Consider the following 23,958-nt stretch of genomic DNA (forward strand, 5'->3'; position numbering starts at 1 on the left):
TTCCTCCGTCAAATGAAACCCCCCTTACCAGGAGGGACAGGGATGGAAAACCATAAAAAGTAAACCAATAAAACCATAGCAGGGGAGAGGAGCCAGGGCTGGTGAACCCCTGGTGATAAAGTGCGAGCCACGTGTCGCACGGTGCACGTGTGTGTCGTCCTCCTCTCTGGACAGCCCCGTTTTCTGCCCATCTCCTCCTGCTCTTTTTAGCATCACCTGCTGGGCTCCTGTGGCCTGATCCTGTGCCTTGCCTCTGTGCGCCTCCCAGAGAGTCATATGATCCCTGGCACTTGGCGACTTCTCCAAAATTTTCCAATATGTCAGTAAAAATATTTACCTTGGAAGATGCCACCGTGCGCTCACTTTGCACATCCCAGCGCTTATCGAAGCTCTGAATTGGTTCTTTCATTCCTGGTGTGAGTATATAATATCTGACGCTTCCCTATCATCCAAGAGGAGATTAGCAGGTGAAGCTCTGTCTGCTCCTGAGGAATCTCCAGTCCAGCAGGACAGGTAAGTGAGCAATGCAGTTGTCCAAAGACACCTCTGATGGTAGGAGATCTACAAGAAAGAGAAAGGTTCTGGAGACAGCCTTTGAGGCTGGAGACTTTGCTGATTTCGCATTCTCTGCACAAAAAGTCCTTTTCATCGAGTGCGATTATGAAACAAGCCTGTAATTACTACTACGTCCAAAATGGCTCGTATGTCACCATTTGCTTGCAGCTAATTCAGAGAGCCTCCAAACCGCCGTTAATTGGCAGGAGGGAAACAAGCACATATCAGAAATTTAGGTTTGCAAGATTAGCGTGGTACAAAGCGCTCTGCTACCAGTCACTTTCAGACATCTTTTTAAAAATGAACATCCGTTCTGATTTGCTTGTAGGGAGATTAGGTGATGCTGCATCAAAAGCAAGCATTTCCAGCATTTATTGTCGGGCAAATGATATATTTTTGCAAGCTTGACTGGAGTCATGTACCACCTGTACATCATTTTCATAATATTCTCTCTTGAGGCATTACATGCCGGGATTAAATTTACGGCATGTAATGCCTTAAGAGAGAATATTATGAAAATGATGTACAGGTGGTACATGACTCCAGTCAAGCTTGCAAAAATATATCATTTGCCCGACAATAAATGCTGGAAATGTAAGGAAACTGAAGGCACATTCTTTCACCTTTGGTGGACGTGCCCAAGGATTAAGGCTTTCTGGGAAATGATCTATAATGAAATGAAAAAGGTATTTAAATATACTTTCCTGAAGAAACCAGAGGCTTTTCTCCTGGGCATAGTTGGCCAATCGGTGTTAAAGAAGGATAGAACTTTCTTTATGTATGCTACAGCAGCAGCAAGAATTCTCATTGCAAAGCACTGGAAGACACAAGATTTACCCACCTTGGAAGAATGGCAAATGCAACTAATAGACTACATGGAAATGACGGAGATGACTGGCAGAATTCGAGACCAGGGAGAAGAGCTTGTGGAAGAAGATTGGAAGAAATTTAAAATTTATTTACAGAAACATTGTAAAATTTTTGAATGCTGATGACGTTGAAATGAACTGAAGGGGTTCTAGCAACAAGGTAAAATGTAAGATGGGATTGATAATAGATAAGCTAAATTGGATATGAATTTGCTGAACCAATTTTTAAAAAAAGGGATACAAAAAAGGGAGGTGTGAGGAAGTCAGGAAAATAAGTCAACTAAAGATGAGAAATTAAAAAAGAGGGAGTTTTGTTTTTATGTGTTTCTTTTTTTCTTTTTTCTTCTTCCCTTTTTGTGTTTAATGTTTGTATTTTTGTATTTTGTGATGTTGTATTTTTCTGTTTCGTACTTTTTTCTGAATTATTTTATTGATAAAACTTAATAAAATATTAATTTTTTAAAAAAGCAAGCATGCGCCAGTCCAGTGCATTTCCCTGTAACTTTCCTTCTTGCAAAAGAGTCCAATCTTTTGGGGAAGCAGGTTTGTTTTGCAAGAACTCCAGATCAGCTTGAATTGCCCTGAATTTGCCAGGGTGTGATTGAATCCGGCTTGAAAATAGCGACAGCCCGGAAGCACCCACCCTGGTGCAACAAATCCACTTTCGTGGCTAGGAAAGGGACGTGGAAAATGTGCACAAAAGTGTGAAAATAGTGAACCATTTACAGGAAGGCATAGAATTGCCTCACAAGCAAATCGGAACAGAAGCTCAATAAAGCATAGACGTAGTCTGACCTCCGCAGAAGCTTTGTGCAAGCGAATCAAGAAGGCTCATTCTCATATAACTGGCCCCCAAATAAATCAGAATGAATGCTCAGTAAATACAGGACTGTGTCTAACCTCCAAGTAAGCCTTAGGCAAACAAAACATGGCAAATGCAAGGTAAACAGGCCATTTGGACAAACCCTAAAATGTTGCATCAATTAGAATTTAGTTTGATGATAATAATAATAAAATTTTATTTATATCTCCCACCCTCCCCAGCTGAAGCCGGGCTCAGATTTCGTTTAGTGTGGCAGCACCTGCACTTCAGAACTTTGTGCCTTTTGACACCCACTTAAAATATTTTTCTTTAGGCAAGCCTTTCTCGGCACGGAGGCACGGAGATGCTTTAATGTGCTTTTAGCTTATGCTTGATTTTAATTTTTTCTTGACTGTTTATTGTTATGAAATTGTTGCATGTCATGTGCTCTAATGCAAACAGAGCTATATCTCAGTGCAAACATGTCAAACAGTTTAAAGATGAAAATGAATAAAAACCACGTTGCAAAAATCATTCTTTAAATGATTTTTGAAAGTTCTAACTTTCTAGTCAACAGATTTAAGTTTTTTATTTTACATTTTTGTAAACCACTCAGAAGTGGTTTTTTTAAACAATCAAGTGATATATAAACCTTGCTAAATAAATAAATGAAATATGGTGGGAAACAGAAAACGGTAGTAGATAGGTCTTTCAGAGGTTTGCTCTGCTTTATAAGGCATGTACAAAGTGAATCTAGGACTGCAGTGAAGCATTCCACTCCTATCTTATTCAGGGACTGGACCTCTACTCTGTATAGCGTTTTGAGAATTCTGTCCCATTGCATCTGGTTTTCATCTTTTTGCAAATCACTTCGAGATTCTTGTGAATATAAAGCAGTTAAGAAATATTCTAAATAAATAAATAATTTCCACGGGGGGGGGGGAGCGGATCCGATTGATTCATAGATATTCTCAAAAGTAACTGCGGCTGCGTAAGAGCTCATTTGCTTCTCCCCGCAGAAAAGTTAAAAATACAGCAATGGTGACTTAATGTTTTTGTGACTTAGACATTTAATTGAATGAAGAAATTCTGGCGACACATTTGAACTCACCCTCAAAGTCCCTCATTTTGGGTTCTAAATCTCAACCACCGTAATTCATTCCTAAGCCAAACTAATAACGTGTTGTTGTGGGTTTGTTTTTTCCACGTTTGCTCCTTCCACCTCAGGTCCTCGGTCTCGTCTTCTCCCTTTTCTTCCATCCGTGGTGGTGACGCATCATGGGGCTCTGTCTCAAGGCATCGCAGGTCTGCCTGCTGCTGCTGTTCTGCAGCCAGGCAGCCCTTTCTGATGAAACCTCCGAGTGCAGTCAGCCCATGGTGAAAATTGATAAGCATACAATAATGGTCGGTAAGTGACATAAACTTAAACATAAACTTGTTGGATGTACAAATATGTCTCTCCTGGGAAGCAGTCGATCTGCCATGACTCCCAAACCAGTCCCTTTCGCTACCCTGAGAAAGAAGCGGATGAGGAAGGGAACAGGCTGTTCCACTCTGGGTGGGGGAGAAAGACCCTCATCCCCTTTCCCAGGCTTCTCCTGAACTGAGGATGTAGCTTGCTCAGACTCAGAGAACCAGTTCTTCCCTTACACACCATAAACGCAACATAAACCTAGCTCCCTAGGGAGGCAGGGCCAACCACGGGATAGAGGGACTCAGCTCTTTGCTGAGACAACATCTTCTGAAGCTCAGCCATTGGGAGCTGCTCAGGGAGATCCGCCTTCACCTTTGCCTGGACTTGACTCAGCCTTCTTGCCTGGTTAGACTAGACTTTCACGCTTCAAGAGAAAAGGAAATATACCTCCCCAAAATCACCTCCAATGCAACTCAGTTAAAATGATTTAAATGGGAATAAAACATATCTTTCTGTTTTTGTGGTCCTTTAGAGACACATCAGATTTTCATACCGGACAGGCACATTGTTGCTGTTGTTTAGTCATGTCTGCCTCTTCGTGACCCCCTGGACCAGAGCATGCCAGGCCCTCTTTACCTTCCCGCCAGAGCGGTACCTATTTATCTACTTGCACTTTGACGTGCTTTCGAACTGCTACGTGCGCAGGAGCAGGGACTGAGCAGCGGGAGCTCACCCCGTTGCGGGGATTCGAACCACTGACCTTCTGATCAGCAAGTCCTAGGCTCTGTGGTTTAACCCACAGTGCCACCCATGTCCCTAAAGTCATCATGTATCCAAACCCTATAAGGAAGCTTTACAAAGCCTGGTTTAAAATCTTGGTTAAACAAGAACCCTGACTAGACTTAACTCTTTAAAGGGGGGAAATTTAGAGAGGGGGTGTCCTGCTAATAAGACGCTAAATGGAGGCTGGATGATGATCTGTCAAGGATTCTTTAGTTGTGATTCCTGCATTGCAGGGGGTTAGGCTAGACTCTTGGTGTCCCTTCCAACTGCACAGTTCTACAATTCTAATAGTAATGGAGGAATGGCCTTGCGTGTGGGCTGCTTCATAGTGAGCTATGGCAACCGGGCTCTGCTGGTCTAATTCACGGGCTGGCATATCTCTTTCAGCTGCCAAGAAATCCATGACTGACAGCAACATTATGGAGGAACTGGCAGAAGCTGCGGCCAAAAACCAAGGTGGCGCGAAAGCTATCAAAGGCATCAAAGGGTGAGGCATTTTGGGGAGGGGGGCGCTATGTCAGCCTGTACCAACAGGAAGTGGACCTGGCATGCCAGTGCGCCAGTAGAAATGTGTCGAGAAGACCTTCTCTGGCGATCCCTTGCAGCCGCGTAAGATTGTCTTCCATGAATATGGTCTTAACGGTGTGTCCGTAGGTGACTGTGGAGGCCAGTTCTGGATCCACACGTCCTTCCACAGTGGGGATATTGGTTTCCAGGTGGGAGTTTATCACGGTGAGGGTTTGCCAAGCGTGCCTTCTTCTTAGCATGTTTCTCCCTTGTGTCCTGAGTTTGAGTGTCTTCAAAGCCCAGGACACCTTTGGGAAAAGCTGTTCTCCAACTGGAGCGCTCGCAGGCCAGTGTTACCACATTATCAGTGTTTATACCACATTTTAAAAGATTTGCCCTGAGTGAGTCTTTAAACCTCCTTTGTTGACCACCAGCATTACACTTTCCATTTTAAAGTTCAGAATAGAGTATTTGCTTTGGAAGACGATCATCAGGCATCCACACAACACTACCAGTCCAACGAAGTTGATGTTGAAGAATCATTGCTTCAACACTGGTGATTTTTGCTTCTTCCAGTATACTGGTATTAGTTCACCTGTCTTCTCAAGTGATATAAAAAAATATGAAAAATATGTAAAAGTGTGGCTTTCTCCTGTTTGAAGTGCAGAGTGTTTGAGGACCGGGACATTCGCAGGGAAACCAAAATACTTGTTTACAAAGCTATTGTACTACCAACCTTACTGTATGCTTGTGAAACATGGATCACTTATAAACCCCATCTCCAACTCCTTGAAAGATTCCATCAATGGTGTCTCCGAAAAATTATACATATCACTTGGGAAGACAGGCGAACTAATGCCAGCGTACTGGAAGAAGTTGAGAAGATCAACACATATTTTAACTTGGCCCACGGAATGCTGTCCCTGTATGCAAAAACTATAAGTGACAGCCTCTTGCAATGACCTGTTTTAATGTTTTAATGCTGTATTTTAGTCTTGTTCTTAAGTTGTATTTCAATTTATTTTTATATCGGGTGTTAGCCGCCCTGATCCCGGTCTTGGCTGGGGAGGGCGGGATATAAATAAAATTTATTATTATTATTTGGAAAGCGCTGTCCTGTCACACAAACATTTGGGTCGGTATGGGGAAGGAATTTTATTTAAAAATGTATTGACTGGGGTAACAGCGTCTGTAAAAATGCCTACTTTATTGGGGAGGGGTAAATACAACAATGCGACTCCCTTTTTCCCTCCTAAAAAGTAAGGGGAAATGTGTGTGCGTCTTATGGAGCAAATGCAGGCTGCGCAGCTATCCCAGAAGCCAGAACAGCAAGAGGGATTGCTGCTTTCACTGCACAGTGATCCCTCTTGCTGTTCTGGCTTCTGAGATTCAGAATTTTTTTCTTCTTGTTTTCCTCCTCCAAAAACTAGGTGCGTCTTGTGGTCTGGTGCGTCTTATAGAGCGAAAAATACAGTATATTAGGGAAGAACTGCTTTGCCAAAAATATGTAAATTTGGCAGAAGTGCATAGAAGCCTGTGCAGATTAGGAAATTTTTCCCCCACAGTGCTGATGATTTTTTTTGCAAGGACTTTTTAAAGAATAAATAAGTGATGTGGAAAATAAAGACTAGAAATAAAGAGAAACTGATATATTTCTCCTAATTTATTCCCCAATGAGTTGCATTATTTAATTTAATTTAATTTATTAAATTTCTATAGCGCTGTCCACCTGAGGATCCCAGGGTGGTTTACACTATAAAAAACACAAAAATGCATAATATGGTAACCTCCCCCCCACCCAGTTTTTGTTTGGGGGTCCCAGCGCTTTCCCCCAGAAAGCCCTCATTTTACTATTGAATCAGAGCTTTACGCTGATGGCTGCTTAGACTCCATGCCTGTTCTTTCCATGGTCTCTCTGCTTCAATGCATTGTGTCTTTTGTCCCATAGGCTGAAAGTTAAAGATATCCAGCCCCCCGAGATTGAAATACACTTGCAACCACCTGCGAACATCAAAATGCCAGTGGTAACTCAGATAACAATTGCTGGGAAAAGGTGAGCCAGAGCTTGCTTCCAAATACATGGCAAGATCTCAGAGGGTGGTTCAGAGAAAGACACAGCAGCAGCCCAGTCCTTTAGGTGACCCCAAGGGTGGACTAGGTCAGGGGTGGCCAACATGGTGACCCCCAGAGTTTGATGGGCTCACTTGCGTGGCAAGTCCCCTCCCCAAGTGAAATGAAGACACTGGACACGTTATTTAAGGTTAATGGGCACAAGAAGGCCACAACTTTATTGATTACAGAATTGAAAGGTATTGGCCTTAGGCATTGGCTCCTATCGACTACCCGGAAGGGTTATCCACAAGCCGTGGGAGTCCTGTTGAAGTACGCCAACTAGGATCCCACGGGTGTCACCGCTCGGGGGCTTGCCGGGGGCCCTTACCTCCCTAGGTTTCGGACAAGGCAACGCCCCCCGGAGTCCTCTACCGGACTACCCTTTTCCTTGGGGGAAGGTGATGGCGCTTCCTCCCCCTCCCATTCATTTGCATAACAATAACCCCTGCCAGTAGATTCTGAATTTAGACAACGGTTTGGTCACTGTGAAGTGTGAGGGAGGGCCAAGTATGTCAGAAACTGCTGTACCTAAGAACCAGATTTCATTTTGTGCAGCTTCATTGGTGGCACCATGGAGATCACGGTGAAATCAAAAATGACAACAGTCAGCTGCATGGAATACGATGAGAATAAAGAACTCAGGTTGAAAGCAAAGAATTGTATGGTGGAGCTGGTAAGCTGCAAAACCAACCTTCCCAGCAGGTGAGTCCCAACAAGATTCCAAGGAAGAGCTTTGAATTCTGCTCTGGCCAGCAGTCCAGTTCTCTGCAGTCCATATTCTCTGAGTATGCAGAATAGGGGTGTTTTCGTCCTGTGTTTTTTGATGGCAGCATCCAGTCGAAAGGTTTCCCATCGCTATTGGTCTGCAAGGCATTCCCTGAGCAGGCAAAGCTGCTCCGTGTTGCCAGTTGCCCCGTCTTAGGACCCAGACTCCCCCTGCCAACTGCTATCAGAAGGGGCAGAGAAGGAAATTGTGTTCGTCATTGTGGCGATCACACAGGGTCCCCAGACATTTGAGCTTCCTGCAGCCAATGGGAAGCTGGGCAGCATCGCCAAAGGCGGTCCCCGCTCTGCTCCACGCTGGTTTAGTGTGGTGCATGGAAGCCCATGGGCCTTAGGTTGTCAACTCCTGCCATAGATGGTTTCATTAGCCAAAGGCCTGCGAGAAGAGGGATGTTTTTGCCTGGTGTTTAAAGACATGCAATGAAGACACCATGTGAACCTCCTTAGCATGCTTTCAACCAGAGGGTAGAAAACAAGTCATGATTCGCAGGAGGTACGGTATTTTTCGCTCTATAGGACGCACTTTTCCCCCTCCAAAAATTAGGGGGAAATGTGTGTGCATCCTATAGAGGGAATGCAGGCTGCGCGGCTAAGCCCAAAGCCAGAACCCCGCTGCTCTGCGGAGGCTTCAAAGGCTGCGCTCTGGGGGCTCCAGGCACTTGGAAGGCTTGCGGATAGCTGCCTGTTCTAGGGGTTGGGGTCGGGAGAAGCTCGGGCTTCCCCCGCCCCAGCCCCGTGGCTGACAACGAAGCCAAGACAGCGAGCGGGATCCACCCCGCTCGCTGTCTTGGCTTCTGCCAAAGCTGTGTGCAGCCTCTCCCGGCTGGAGAGGTTGCGGCGGCTAAAGAGGAAGCCAAGACAGCCAGCGGGATGGATCCCACTTGCTGTCTTGGCTTCTTTGCTTTTTGGGGCTGGGGGGGGGAAATAAGATTCCCCCCTTGATCCTCCCCCCTAAAAACTAGGTGCGCCCTATGGTCCTGTGCGCCTTATGGAGCAAAAAATACGGTATTTGTATTTGCTCCCCAGCAGGGGTAAAAGTAGCTTCCCTGGAGACTGGGGTTGGGGTGTTGGCACAGGACAAGTGGAAGTGTGGACAAGCTGTTAGATACCCTCTGGAGGAAAAAGACCCCCAAAAAACTTCAATTCATTGGTGAACAGAAGTTCCCTGGGCATTGCTGGTCTCAAAACCTATGAGGATTGCTGTGTATCAATGGCAACTCTTATTAAAAGCAGCCGCGTTCATAGGTTTTGATGCCAGGAAAGAAGCGAATGTCTCTTGTTCTCAGCTCGGATCTCCCAACACCTCGTGTTCACAAAGTCCCTTTCCCTCCCCACAGCATGCTTCCGAAGATTGTGAACAAATTTCTTAATTCTACCCTCACTAAAGTCCTCCCCGGCATGGTGAGTCTGATGGACCTGAAAGAGAACTTACGGGGGTGGTCTGTTGAGGTTGTGCAGAAATATGCTTGGTGCACAGCTCACATGAAAACATGTTAATAGCAGCTGAGTCCGCTTCAATGCCCTTCGGGTTTCTCTCTCTTCTAGATGTGCCCAGCAGCAGACAAAGTGCTTCTACACATAGAAGAGAAAATGAAGAAAGCATTTGGTAAGCTCAGCTGGCACCTTCTATGCCAGCCTTGGTCAACCTGTGCCCTCTGGGAGCGTTGGTCTTCAGCTCCCAGCCAGTGTAGTCCAAAATGCCTGGAGGGCACCAGGTTGACCAAGGCTGTTTGTTCTATACTGCTCCTTTTAACTCTTAAAAACTGGTGGCTCAGTTCAGGTCAGTGCCCCAGGTATGTGACGAACTAGGACCAAGATGACCCACAAGCTTTATGAATGAAGGACCCTGTTCATTCCGCTATATCTAACCCAGGTGGTTATCTGAATATGGATTTAAACAAACAGCTCCTCCAGTGGTCCTCAACCTGTCCACAGTTCTTTCCACTTTGACTTACCTGCCAAGGAAATCCTGCGCATTGCAATGGGAATCTTGCAAGTGGGCATTCGGCAGAGAATGTGCACGTTCATTTTTCTCAGACTGACTGAGCCATAGCTTTGGAATAGAGCTCAGGAACCAAAGCTACGGCCTCTGGCATCCTTCTTTCTTAGCCACCTGTTCTGGCTTATCATAGAATCTATGACAGAGTTGGAAGGGACCCCAAGAGTCATCCAGTCAACCCCCTTCCCTGTAATAATAATAATAATAATAATAATAATAATAATAATAATAATTTATTATTTGTACCCTGCCCATCTGGCTGGGTTTGCCCAGCCACTCTGGGCAGCTTCCAACAAAGATTAAAAATACAGCAAAATGAAGGAATCTCAACTAAAGCATCCATGGCATCCATGGTCTTCCAACCTCTGCTTAGAAACCTCCACAACCTCCCAAGGGAGACGACACATACCTTTCCTCCATTCTTTCTAGGCACAGCCTGTGGTTTAAAGCTCAGTGTCCACGTACCCTTGTTTTTGCTCTGGGCTTTCCCCATGAAAACCTGCCATGAAAAAGAGCCAGTGTGGTGTAGTGGTTAAGAGCGGTAGTCACGTAATCTGGGTAACCGGGTTCGCGTCTCCGCTCCTCCACATGCAGCTGCTGGGTGACCTTGGGCTAGTCACACTTCTCTGAAGTCTCTCAGCCCTACTCACCTCACAGAGTGTTTGTTGTGGGGGAGGAAGGGAAAGGAGAATGTTAGCCGCTTTGAGACTCCTGAAGGGGAGTGAAAGGCGGGATATCAAATCCAAACTCTTCTTCTTCTTCTCTTTAAAACTCAATCAGAGCAAACTGCAATTTGAGGGAAACCCAAAGACGTTTGCTCCAATTGAGCGCTAAAGAGCAGATTTTTGCAGGGAAAGCTCAGGGTGATGATGATGATGTTTGGACTTGGAGCTTTCAAGCATGGACCTGTGCCTGGAAAGGGCAGGGCAAAAGGTGAGTGCAGATAAGCCCCGAGTCAGATTTATTCATGGAGGAAAACATTATTCTGCCAGGACTTAGCTTAAGGACTTAGGAATTGCTTTGCAAGAGTGGACAGGCTTCCGGGAAACCTCAGGCAAGGTGCGAAGGCAATAGTTACATCACCCATGGTTATTTGCCCTGTCAGATGCTGCAAATCATTTTCCATGTCATTTTCCCAGAGGAATGCCCCATTGGTGAGCGGGGAACAATGCAGTATACAATGGACGGGCTGCCAGAAGTATATGATGACTCCTTGAACATGAAGTTCAAGGTAAGTGTGGATAGCTCTGCTGTGTGCCAGTTATATCTTCTTGCACTTAGTATCACTTTTCATGATCTTTCACAGCCTCCCCCCTTTCTATGAATTGAAATTGCCCAGTGAAGGCTCTTAAAGGAGCGAACCAAGAGCTGTTCCCATTCTGCAGCCTGTACCCCTTGACTTTGACAAAAGCAGGGGATCTGCTCAGCTGTGAAGCAGAGGCAGAAGGTTATAGGAACATAGAATCATAGAATCATAGAATCATAGAATCATAGAGTTGGAAGAGACCACACATGTGAAAAGCCCTGCTGGATCATACCAAAGGCCCGTCTAGTCCAACATCTTGTTAGCCAGTTTTATTTGGAACCGTGGAGTCATAGAATTGTAGAGTTCAGTATATCTGAAAGAGCGTCTCCACCCCCATCGTTCTACCCGGACACTGAGGTCCAGCGCCAAGAGCCTTCTGGTGGTTCCCTCACTGTGAGAAGCCAAGTTACAGGGAACCAGGCAGAAGGCCTTCTCGGTGGCGGTGCCTGCCCTGTGGAACTCCCTCCCACCAGATGTCAAAGAGAACAACAACTACCAGACTTTTAGAAGACATCTGAAGGCAGCCCTTTTTCGGGAAGTTTTTAATGTTTGATGTATTTTAATATTTTGTTGGAAGCTGCCCAGAGTGGCTGGGGAAGCCCAGCCAGATGGGCGGGATATAAATTATAAATAATAATAATAATAATAATAATAATAATAATAATAATAATAGAGTTGGAAGGGACCCTGAGGGTCATTCAGTCCAACCGCCTGCAATGTGGGAATAACAGCTGAAGCATCCATGACAGATGGCCATCCAACCACTGCTGAAAAACCTCCAAGGAAGGGCAGTCCATCACCTTCCAAGGGAGACCATTCCACTGTCAGAAAGTTCTTCCTGACTTCAGTCAGAATCTCCTTCCTTGTAACATGAGTGCGATGGGAAATTATCAGGAAGACTCTCACAGAAAAAAGTGTTCTCGCCATGCTTGAGGTTGCAAAGCACAGCACCTGCTCTCCTATCCACTTAAATCTCCCTTTGTGTAGAGATTTCCAAAAGGGATACATGACAAATCTGAAGAAACATGAATTGTGTAGGCTGTTTATGTTGGCCAGATTTAACATGTTTCCCTCGGTGGTAGTGAGAGGAAGATACTTAGCTATCCCAGAATCAGAGCGTCTCTGCAAATGCAGAAAACAGGAACCCGATACTCTAGAGCATATATTCTTTTCCTGTGATTTTGGCAGTTATGCCAGAAAACAATTATTTGAGGCCCTAAAATTTAATAGACAGATTTTTAAACAACCAACTGTTCAGGACCTGCTGGTGGACAGCGATGACCAAATTACTTTAATAGTGGCCGAATTTTTAAGTGCTGTCCACGAAGAAAGAATGGGCCATGATAAAGAAACTTAGTGGTTCTTAATGGTAGGTGATGTTGCTGTGTTGTATTATACTATCTATGTACATCGATTTATTTCTTGGAGTTAAGAATAGGACTGGGATAAATTGTGTTCGCTGAGCCCGTATTTTATACAGTCTGTATATGATGTTTGTTTGTTAATGTGTGGTGTGCTATGCCTAATAAAGGATTTTGAATTGAATTGAAATTGTAACATGAGTGCTACCCATAGAGCAGGAGAAAACAAGCTTGCTCCATCTTCCATGGGACAACCCTATAGATATTTGAAGATGGCTCTCGTACCATCTCTCAGTCTCCTCTTTTCCAGGCTAAACATTCCCAACCCCCTCTACCATTCCTTATGGTGAGAGCCAGTGTGGTGTAGTGGTTAAGAGCGGTAGACTCGTAATCTGGGGAACCAGGTTCACTTCCTTGCTCCTCCCCATGCAGCTGCTGGGTGACCTTGGGCTAGTCACACTTCTCGGTGGCCCCCCAATTTCTTACCCAGCCTTCACCGTAAGAATAGTTTGGTCCCTGAAAATATGTATCTGAAGTGTCAAAGGCCAGGGCAAAGAGGTTCATGTTCAGCATGCAATGGAAACTAGATAATGAAGGAGCCAGGTCTACCTCTGTGGGGAGGGAATGCCACAACTCAGGGGCTGCCACAGAGAAGGCCCTGTCAAGGAGGATGTAATTCACCCACATACTTGGAAATGACCAAAAGAACAAAGAAAAAAGAAGGTGGCCAAGGTCCTACATCCCATCGAATGTAAATGTGGATTATGTTTTTGGGTTGTTTTCAAATGATGCAACCATTATTCTTACCTTCTCCTTTAGCCGGTGGTCCGTGACAGAGATGGAAATGAAATTCCAAATGTCTGTGAAGCACCAGGTTTTGAAGGCTCTTCCGCAAGACTTGATGGCATTACTCAAGTCATCATACCAACGGGTATCCTGAACACTGTGCTGGAACTATTCAAGAAAGACATGGACTGCGACGCTACTAGTGACTCGGTGAGTGAGCAGATATTTGATTCCTTGAATCTGTTGGCATGTCCACTTCTGTGCCTGTGACAGAATTTCCTCTAAAGGTGATGCACCATTAATTCTGACTGGAGAATGTCAGTGGTGGCTGCTGTCAGAGCAGAGGTCCTCCTGACAGTGGCGTTTCTGCAGCTCACCTGGATGGGGCAAAGAAGACCAGTGGTGAGGTCAAGGCTATATAGATGAACCAGTGGAAGTGGCTCTGTTGGTTCCGACTTTGCCGCTGCCCCGCCTAGGGATGGGGGGTCAATTTCAGTTTCTTGTAGGTTCTCATATTTCTGGTCTTCAGTCTTCAGACACAGCCAGAGATCAGGGATATCAAGAGGTAGGAAGTAGGTGGAGATTTGCTGAGTGGCACTTTGAGGCAAGCAAGAGTGGGTAATTTGAAAGCATTCACAACTAGAACTGCTGGTTTTAGGTTCCTTTTTGTTACTGGAGCCATCTGGCTGCTTGCAAGCTTTCCAGAATTTGCCATCTGATGATGAGTTTGTACCTTTGAAAAAGAAACATTTCCACTTGCATTTGCTAATAATGATTTCCATTGACCGAGCCTAGGCTCCACCACTACTGAAAGCAGAATTCCCTGCTTTTGTGGCATCTCTTCACGTTGCTCCCCTTGGCTCTGCCTTTGAAAGAAGCTGTTCCTACTTTTGGATGGAGCCACTGCTGCATTTAAAGCTGTCCATTCATGTGGTTTTTCCTCACTCTTTTGGCAGATTTCTGATCTAACAGTGGGCAAGATGAAAGAAATGATACCAGGGGTGAGTTCTCACTGCTTATCACAACACTGCTGTCAGGGAACTGCCATCAGGTCAGAGGCGAGAGGGGGAAGGGCAGTTGTGTTATGGGGAACCTCTGAAGGTCTTGCGAAGCAGCTCCTCCTCTGGCGAGGAGGAAAGACCCACCTCCAGTGGAGAGGAGGTGATGGGACCAGGGGATGCTCGGGAGAGCCCCAGTGCCGAGGCAGAGGAAGCCGGAGAGGAGAGAAGGACCCCTTTGCCAGCACCCAGTCTGTGCAGTAGGTTTCAACGCAAGGAGAGGAGGAGAAAGATGGGGGTCACGGGACTGTTATGCTGGGGGAGGTACAAGGACCGCCCACTCCCAGATTCTGCTAGTGACTGAGCCAGACATGAACTTGCGACGCTCTCACTGTAAATTGGTAAAGGTAAAGGGACCCCTGACCATTAGGTCCAGTCGTGGCCGACTCTGGGGTTGCGGTGCTCATCTCGCTTTACTGGCCGAGGGAGCCGGCGTACAGCTTCCGGGTCATGTGGCCAGCAGGACTAAGCTGCTTCTGGTGAACCAGAGCAGCGCATGGAAACGCCGTTTCCCTTCCCGCTGGAGTGGTACCTATTTATCTACTTGCACGTTGACGTGCTTTTGAACTGCTAGGTTAGCAGGAGCAGGGACCGAGCAACGGGAGCTCACCCTGTTGCGGGGATTCGAACCCCCGGCCTTCTGATCGGCAAGTCCTAGGCTCCGTGGTTTAACCCACAGCGCCACCCGCATCCCTTCACTGTAAATAGGTTGCACTAAGAATAAAGCCTGGAAAAGACAGGTCAAAGTCTTGCCTGTTTGCTCTCGAGCAACCACACCACCACCTGACAACTGCCATTGAGAGATCTGGGGGAAGAAAGGCTGTGTCTGGTCGTTCTTCAGGAAGGTTGAATTCTGAGGGTGCAGAAACCCCTGTGAAACCACCCTTTGATTTGCAGCCACAACAAGGGTGCCAACCTGACTAAAATATTAGGGGGGCAGGTAAGCCCCACCCACACAACCAATCACATGATGTAGTGTTCACACACCATTTGAGTGGCCATGCCCATCAGCTTTGAGGTGACTCAGCCCCCTCAAATATTTTCCCCCTTTTCTTTTTTATTGGTTTTCACATATTACATTACAATACAGATGTACCAAAGCCAACACCATTTCCTCCCCATCCATCATATTATTTCCTCCATCCATCATTATCCTTTTCTCCCTCCTCCCACTTCCCTCCGCCCCCACTCGATTTCCTCCACATTATAAAATTCACAATAATCTTTGCATTCTTCTCAAATCATCTATATATTCTTATTATCTTTCCTTACTAATTTTTCTTCCATCCAGTACTTCACATTTTAATCTAGGCATATTAGCGTATCGTTTTCTGAGCAATATTTTGCCATATATTCATCAAAACATTTCCACTCCTTTTTAAATTTTTGATTTGACTGATTTGATTCGACAGGCTTCCAGCGAGGCACTCTCACAAATGGGTTGGGGAAAGTGCTCAGACCTTCACACCCACCCACCCCTCAAATATTTTAGCGGGGCTGAATACCCCGTGGCTGCTAGGGGCTGGCTCCTATGACCCACAGTGTGATTGGGTGAAAAATTTATTCCCTTGACATTCTATGATCCGAAGAACTCAGTATAAGAAGGACATTTTCTGGATCAGGCCAATGGCCCATTTGGGCCAGTCAGATGCCCATTATGGAAAACCTGAAAATGCTTCCACTTGCCCCACTACTTCCCTCCCGGAATCGGAACACAACGTCAATCGGCTTTTCTGCAGAAACCAGGGTCAGGGACAGCAGAAAACTATCACAGAGCCTTAGAGAAGCATCTTCAGACAACGCAAGCTTAACGATAGGTTTCCAAAAACAAACGTGGCGCATGTTCTCAGAATGCACTCACTATCCCCCCCCAAACAGAAAGTGCCAGAACACTGGCCCTTCTTAGCTCAAGAATGACCAGCATCTTAAATATAAATGTAATGGGGCAGTTGAAAGTTGTTCAGGGCTGAGAGCAAGACACCCTGTGCTTTTCTTTGGTCTTTGATAACATTTGGTATCCCCCCCTACAGTGGTACCTCCAGATGCAAACGGGATCCGTTCCGGAGCCCCGTTCGCATCCTGTCTGCGCATGCGCAAGCGGCAAAAGCAGGAAGTAACGCACTCCGTTGCTTCTGGGTCGCCGCAGAACGCAACCTGAAAATACTTAACTTGAAGCACATATATCCCGAGGTATGACTGTCTTTAAAAAAGGCCTTTGGGAAATATTGAATGGGTGGCAATACCTGAGTCGACAGAGGAGGAGGAGGAGGAGGAGGAGGACTAGACTTGGAATAAGAATACCTGCAAGAGCTTTTGGTTCTCTCCTCCCTTAATTGCATTCTGACTTCCTGCAGCTTCCAGATATGGACCCCTCAAAGAAAGTGAAGCTGGAAATCAGATCTGTAGAAACGCCCAAGGTTCTCATCGAAGACGGCAAAAGTGTCATGGCAGTCCATTCAACAATAGACGTCAAAACAGACCCAGAGAACGAACCCGTCTGCACCATAGACATGGTAGGCAGAATTTATGTCTCACTCCCAGGGGCCAGCAGTTCCTGACATGTTATACTTGCGCTGTCTCCCCTGCTGGGCTTTCCCCCCACAAGCCCCCCCCTGCCCCCTCCCCAAAACATATTCAGGATTTGAATGAACTGAGCAGGTATTTCCACCCCAGGTTTTCCAGATACCTGGTGCCATGTTTTAGGAACTGGCTGATAAAGTTAAAAACAAGTCCATAGGATTTCTGGCCTCATTGCTAATTTGCACATCGACAGTTGAACACCTCCCTCCCTCACGCACACACACACACACAGCCCTTTTAAACTCAAATTTACAAATTAAAAGTTTCACATTTCTCTATGTACATTTGCAAAGGGTGGAGTCTTTGTCATTTTCTCCCTCTGCTGCAGACTTGCGTCACTTTGGAGGGCAATGTGCTCACTTGGGCTTCCTTCTGTTGTTCCATTGCAGGAGCACAAATGGGATGTTGGCTATGAGCAGGCTGAGGATACCATGAAAGTCTTCTTGCAACCAGAAACGGGCAGGTACTGAGCTGGGTATTCTTCCCGTCCTTCAACAAATCCTCAGTTGAAGAAGATGGGCTGGGGGCCTTTTCCAAGTCTATGGCTGTTTTTATACATGAGGTTTAAAACTTTGTTTTTTTCTAGGGATGTAAGAAGCACCCCATGGCCCATTCAAACCCCTTAAACATTCTCGTTTCTTTTATTCCATTTCTTTTATCACATTTCTTGGTATGTGAAGTTTGAGTGACAGGTCTGGACATGTGCACTTAAAACCTTGATTAGTCAATCTGCTCATTAGAATCATAAATGCTGCTTACTTTCAGTAGCAGAGAGGGCACAGTTCATGGCATTTCCCTCTCACACCCATGAAGACCAACCCCCCCCCCACCATTTTGGTGGCATATATGAGGCTGGACATTTTCCCACAAGGTGTGCCTTCCTGATCCATATTTAGGCTCAGACTGAGTTGAGCAGGTATTTCCACCCGTTTCAGTTTTGCTGGCATCCAATCCAGTGTGGTGTAGTGGTTAAGAGCGGTAGACTCATAATCTGGGGAACCGGGTTCGCGTCTCCGCTCCTCCACATGCAGCTGCTGGGTGACCTTGGGCCAGTCACACTTCTTTGAAGTCTCTCAGCCCCACTCACCTCACAGAGTGTTTGTTGTGGGGGAGGAAGGGAAAGGAGAATGTTAGCCGCTTTGAGACTCCTTAAAAGGGAGTGAAAGGCGGGATATCAAATCCAAACTCTTCTTCTTCTTCTTCTTCTTCCATTGCATCCTGTCGTTTGCATTTTCTGTATACAGTACAAGATACATACTATTTACCCCAGGCATGGCCAAACTTGGCCCTCCAGCTGTTTTGGGACTACAACTCCCATCACCCCTGTTAGCTAGGGATGATGGGAATTGTAGTCCCAAAACAGCTGGAGGGCTGAGTTTGGCCATGCCTGCTGTCAGAGCTGCCCTAGGTCCCAGCTCACAAAGGACCAACGCTGATCCATCGTTATATACAAAAGTCTTTATTGAAGTACAGTTTTTGCTTACACAGCCGCAGCGCGCAGCTCTACGTCTTAAACGCTAGACCGCTGAAGCTCCATCTGAGTCTCCTCCCCCCATACACCAGTTTAAGACTCTAGCCTTGCTCCACCTCTTCCTTTGCTCTTTGCGCCTCTGGGTCCTCCTGTCAGCTGGAGTCTCGCCCCTTCTAGACTCTTCTGACGCTGAGTCCCCTGAGTCTTCCCCCTGCCTCCGGCGGGCTTTAGGACCTGGTTCCCCCTCCGGGTTTTCTGCTGTCCCGCGCGCCTGTACATTTGAACTTGGCGCGCACGCCCAGCCGCCGACCTTCCTCCTGACCGTTACACTGCTCCTGTCACTGCTTCCCCCTTCGGGGAGGCTAGCTGGACCTGACCTCCCCTCCGTTCCTCCACTCTCCGACAGAGGTGTGGTCAGTTCTGACTCATCTTCTCTCCCTGCCGGAGGAGATGCTGCCCCTGACACCTGAGACCCTTCCCCCCCACTATGCTCTGGTGAGGAAGCTGGTCCTGATCTCCAGCTGCTGCTTTGGGAGTCCCCGCTGGCCCCCCTTGTCCTGACCATCGGCGCCTCCTTCTGGGAATCTTCTGATTCGCTGGAGAAGCTCATGGAATCTCTCGGGTCACTGCTATACCCCCCTACGCTGCCCTCAGATTCTTCCCCTTCGCTCTCCATCTCCTCTCTCCCCTGTGCCTCTGTCCCTGAGCCCCTGACACCTGCTTTACACTAAATAGACACTTTTCAATTCTGTTCGATGTGTTCACTAGGATGACACAATTTATGGGTGAATCTTTTATGAAGTACATGTATTTTCACATGTACTTCTTGTACATCAAAAACCCAAAGCAAAATGTGTGCTGTCCGACTGGGGGTTCTAGTCTAATCCAAAAGCTAGTTTGGGAATGTTGGATCCAGTTGGTCCTCTCCAAAAATGGATGGAAATGAATTCCTTCCTCTCTCAAGCTCCCCGCCCCTTCCTCTGCATTGTGTGAAGGGGAGAGGGCCTTCCTTTTCTCCGTCTTGAATCTACAGCCCTTTTGTGGAAGAAGTACGGGGCGTTGAGGAAGGATTTGAAGGGAGGTGAGAGGAGGAAAGCAGTAGTGGAAACCTTCAATACGACAAATAATGAAATATCACTAAGCACAAGGAAGCAGCCAAGGAGGAAGCGATGGAGACACTGACATGTCCTCTCATGCTGCCTTTCTTTCATTTTGCAGGACAACAGCAATATCTGTGACTTCTCCCCCAGTCGGCGATATTAATGTAAGTGTGAGGTTGTCTTGGGCTACTCAAGAGCGCACACGGAATTGCTGTCTTATCTCTTGAAGGATTTAAGGCATGGTGGGGAACTTCAGGTCCTGGAACTAAATATGACCTTTCAGAAACATTGCCTAGACCACCCCACCTCTGCTCTTCTCCCCACCCTCTTTGAGAATCTGGAGATAAAAATTCTTCAGGAAATAGTGGCTTTAGCTCTGTGAGAGATTCCCTGGTATACAATCGCATGCAGCCTGAAGAGGAATTCTTCAAGATAGCAGGTCCCAGGACGTTGTGCCTCAACATCTTAAGAGGCTTTCTAGAGAATTCCCACATAGTGCTCTGGGAACTTTCCCCCTTCTAACGTTTGTTCCATCCTGATCAGTGATCCAAAACCTGCCTTGCCTGTGTGTAAGGTCTCAGGTTTGATGCCCGCTGTTGAAAGGATCTCAGGTTGCAGATCTCAGCCATGGGAGGGAGGCAGCCCATCCATTTGTCCTCCAGCACAAAGCAACTTCCCCTCTTATAATAATGATCCATACTTAAAGGTAAAGGGACCCCTGACCATTAGGTCCAGTCGTGGCCGACTCTGGGGTTGTGGCGCTCATCTCGCTTTATTGGCCGAGGAAGCCGGCGTACAGCTTCCGGGTCATGTGGCCAGCAGGACTAAGCTGCTTCTGGTGAAGCAGAGCAGTGCACGGAAACGCCGTTTCCCTTCCCGCTGGAGTGGTACCTATTTATCTACTTGCACGTTGACGTGCTTTTGAACTGCTGGGTTAGCAGGAGCAGGGACTGAGCAACGGGAGCTCACCCTGTCGCGGGGATTCGAACCACCGATCGGCAATTCCTAGGCTCAGCGGTTTAACCCACAGTGCCACCCACGTCCCATACTTAGGGATCCATACTTAGGGGCCATCAACTCACCAACTCTCCTCTTCCTCTTGTTTTAGGAAGACCAACTAAAGGAATCTATGCAGAATGCCATAGCCAGCAATTGCGTCCCAGGGATGAATGGTAAGATGATAATAATAATAATTTATAATAATGTATTTATTTATACCCCGCCCATCTGGCTGGGTTTCCAGCAACTCTGGGCGACTTCCAACAAAATATTAAAATACAACAGTCCTTCAGATATTAAAAGCTTCCCAAAACAGGGCTGCCTTCAGATGTGATGTTTGCTTAGGGTGGTTGCCATATTTCAAACAGTGAAAATCTGGACAGAAAAGTTGTAGATCTTTTTTTTTTTTTAGTTTTGCACAAAGTTGTTGAGCTGTGTTGGCAAATTTCCTGTTTTTGAGGGAAATCACCAAAAACTAAACTGCTGACACGGGTTGCCATACGTACGGATTTCCCCAGACATTTTTTCGATTCCCACCCAGACGTTGCTTCTGACTGCAGTATTCTGGATATGTCCGGAAGGGCTCATTCCTACGTACGTTTTACTCCATGCTTTCTAGGCCCAGGTCCACGTTTTCCCCAGTCTGTGTCTGAGTCCTCCTCGCCCCTCCAATCTCCCTAGAAAAACCTGCTCTTTAACTCTGAATCAGAACAAATGGCAACTTGGGTTTTCCGCCTGGAGGTGGCGCATAGGCAGGAGAAGGGTTTTGGCAGTGCAATGACTTCAGCCTTCAGAAGTAAGACCACAGCTGTCAACTTACAGATTTGAAAATAAGGGACCAGCAGCCTCGAAAATAAGGGATCAGCAGCCAAAATAAGGGATTTTCAGAGCACAGGTATGTTCAACTTCTGAGCCCCTCCAAGCCAAAGGCAGAAAGCCCAGCCAGCAGCCAAACGAAGCCTCAAGCGGTGGTTCCCACAGCGCAGCAACCCAGCAAAGGGGATGCAGCAAGGAAAACCACCATCACCTCTCCGCTGGGAAGCGCTGAGCAAAGGCGAGTCCCCAGGCAACGTGGCCGATTTGATCGGCACAAGGCATGCAAGCCCCACCCCCCAGTCGTTCTTAGACTCCTTATTGGGTGAGCAATGCAGACAAGCAACACAGTTGGAGCCTCCCTCCTCCCTGGCCGGCAGGGAGGGAGGGAGAGGAGCTGCTTCCTTTGAAACCCGGGAAATTTAAGGGACATCATCCATAAGGGACAGCAGCAGGACACAGCGCTGGGATAAGGGACTTTCCCGCCAGATAAGGGACGGTTGACAGCTATGAGTAAGACTTCCTGCCACTATCTCTAAAGCCAACGCGACTTTCTTCTTTGCACTTTCCAGATGCCCTGGAAAAGAACCAGATGAATATGCCCAACCTGATGGGGGCTGACTATAATCACCCTGAATTCAAGATGGTGGAGGTCAGTGTGGGGCAATGCGCTTGCCAGCCTTGCGTTGGCTTTTCGTTCCTGCGTGGTTGTCTGATGAACAAGCAGGCTGGTTTTAGCTTGCGCTATGAGATCCCTGCATTGCAGGGGGTTGGACTAGATGACCCCCAGGGTCCCTTCCAACTCAACAGTCCTACGATTCCATGACCCCTGTACTCCAGCCACTTGGAAACAGCCTGAACTTTGTGTGCTGTGTTTCGTTGGTGTCATGGTGGTGGCACTTGTGCCCCCTTTCTGATAAAAATACTTTGCAGAGATGAGGGGAGCAAAAAACAGGGGGTCAAGGTTTTGGGATACTGCCGGGGAGACGGGGCATTTGGCAGGCCCCCAGCTGGCTCCAGCCACCGGCCAGCAGCTGAGCGATCTCCAGTTACAGCATCAATCAGTGACACGAGCCTCAGATGCGTTTAGAGACTCGGCATGCTCTTATCAGCAGAGTGAATAAATCCTCACAACAGAAGTGGCGGATAGAGACATGTGTGCGCGTTATTTACAGGAGTTTATTCAGCATAGTTCAGGAACAAAGGAAAAACATGTCTGCTTCCCTTCGTCTCCAGCAAACAGCAATAGCAAAAGCAACATACAACGAAAGTTCCCAGCAGACTTGTGCTGGAAGTAAATAGGCATGTGACACACAACGGCCATGCCTGTTCCTCTTAAGGTGGAAAGGAACTATATCCTAACACAAGGAGGGTCAGAGAGTGAGAAATGTTCCTATTTCCATCTGAGGAATGTTGGAGGTATGATATTAGCTGTGCCCCCCCCCAAACGAATTCAGGACAAGATCCAGAGTGGATCTGAGTTGGTCCAGGGTGGGTTGGCCTGATTTTTTGGGTGAGGGGCAGATTGAGGCCATGGGGCAGATTGAGTTGTGGTTGAAAGGACACACAGAGCCCTTGTTTGTTTTTTAAATGGCAATACTAATGGCTTTTCCCCGCCACCTTTGCAGGGTGGCGTGATCATCGAAGTGGACCACAGCAACGTTGAGGACGATTCCATGGTGCACTTGGAGAAGTTTAAAAACATGGCTGTTTAAAAACAGGCCAGAAACCGGCACCTACACCCAAGAGGTGTTCACCCAGCCACTTGATCCAAAACGAAAACAGCACATCCACCTAGAATGGGTCCCTTCCAACTCTACAATTCGATCTGGAGTGGGCAGCAATTGGAGAACTCTTCTTCCTCGCCTGCCTGATAAACGCTCACCCCCATTCCCAGTTCTCTAGGCTGTAACTCTCTGTCCAGAGGCTTGGAATGATATTTTGCAGGTTCCTTCAATAAAATAACCCATGTTTCCTCTTCTGCATTTCTTTTGTTTTCCTTTGGCCAGAAGCCTGCCAGGAATCTGTGGATGTTCAGAAACATGAACGTCATGTCAATGAGTTGGGCTCAGTGTCCACGCAATTCTGCAGACAGAAGCAGGCAAGCTTTCAGCCGTTCACTATTGTCTGCTTTCTGTGAGATTTTGCTCTGTTATTTATTTTTCAAAAGACATTCATATACTGCTCAATCCCTCACACTTCTATGCTGTGGACAGAAAGACAAATCATGCATGAAACGAACTGAAAAAACTATATCGTAAACTGAAACACTACCTTAAAATGCCTGATGGAACAAGATCCGCAGGCTTCAGTCCACAACACTGAACAGATGGCCTCTAGCAGTTACAAGACATATTTCAAAAAGTAAAGGACCAGGATGCCCCAAAATTGTTGATTTTTTTTTATAGGATACACCAAAATCACACACAATTGACTGACTTGCCTAAGATCCAGGTTAAAGTGCCACCTTTCAGAAATCCACCCAGATGTCAATTCCGCCTTTGAAATCCCAGTAATGTCCAGGAAAACCTGGATGTATAGCAGAATTGCGACACATGCGTTTGGGCCATGGGTGCCACAGAGACAGCCCCAAAGGTCTCAGTTATTGGGATGGTATGTAAGGGATCAGGTAGTCTTGAAAAGAAGAACGTAAAAAACCA

General features: G+C 46.7%; 1 protein-coding gene across 1 annotated transcript; it reads left to right on the forward strand.

Moving 5' to 3' along the window:
- Window positions 1–438: 438 nt before the first annotated feature.
- Window positions 439–23,283, forward strand: LOC309534156 (BPI fold-containing family B member 6-like). Its single transcript, XM_082226215.1, has 16 exons — window positions 439–513; window positions 3,454–3,634; window positions 4,811–4,910; window positions 6,879–6,983; window positions 7,598–7,744; window positions 9,163–9,226; window positions 9,371–9,431; window positions 10,964–11,055; window positions 13,311–13,487; window positions 14,234–14,278; window positions 16,690–16,848; window positions 17,305–17,378; window positions 19,605–19,650; window positions 20,595–20,658; window positions 21,871–21,950; window positions 22,927–23,283. The coding sequence occupies exons 2-16, from the start codon at window positions 3,505–3,507 to the stop codon at window positions 23,011–23,013; spliced, it is 1,431 nt and encodes a 476-aa protein (XP_082082341.1). The 5' UTR covers window positions 439–513; window positions 3,454–3,504; the 3' UTR covers window positions 23,014–23,283.
- The last annotated feature ends 675 nt before the right edge of the window (window positions 23,284–23,958 follow it).

The sequence above is a fragment of the Podarcis vaucheri genome (assembly GCF_965113315.1).
Source record: "Podarcis vaucheri genome assembly, chromosome: 6".
Classification (NCBI taxonomy): domain Eukaryota; kingdom Metazoa; phylum Chordata; class Lepidosauria; order Squamata; family Lacertidae; genus Podarcis; species Podarcis vaucheri.

Bases quoted from the DNA above. Each gene is read 5' to 3' on its own strand.
- LOC309534156 (XM_082226215.1), top strand. From the start codon at position 3,505: ATGGGGCTCTGTCTCAAGGCATCGCAGGTCTGCCTGCTGCTGCTGTTC. The intron at 4,911-6,878 runs GTGAGGCATTTT...TTTGTCCCATAG, and splicing joins GCTATCAAAGGCATCAAAGG to GCTGAAAGTTAAAGATATCC. The intron at 14,279-16,689 runs GTGAGTTCTCAC...GACTTCCTGCAG, and splicing joins TGAAAGAAATGATACCAGGG to CTTCCAGATATGGACCCCTC.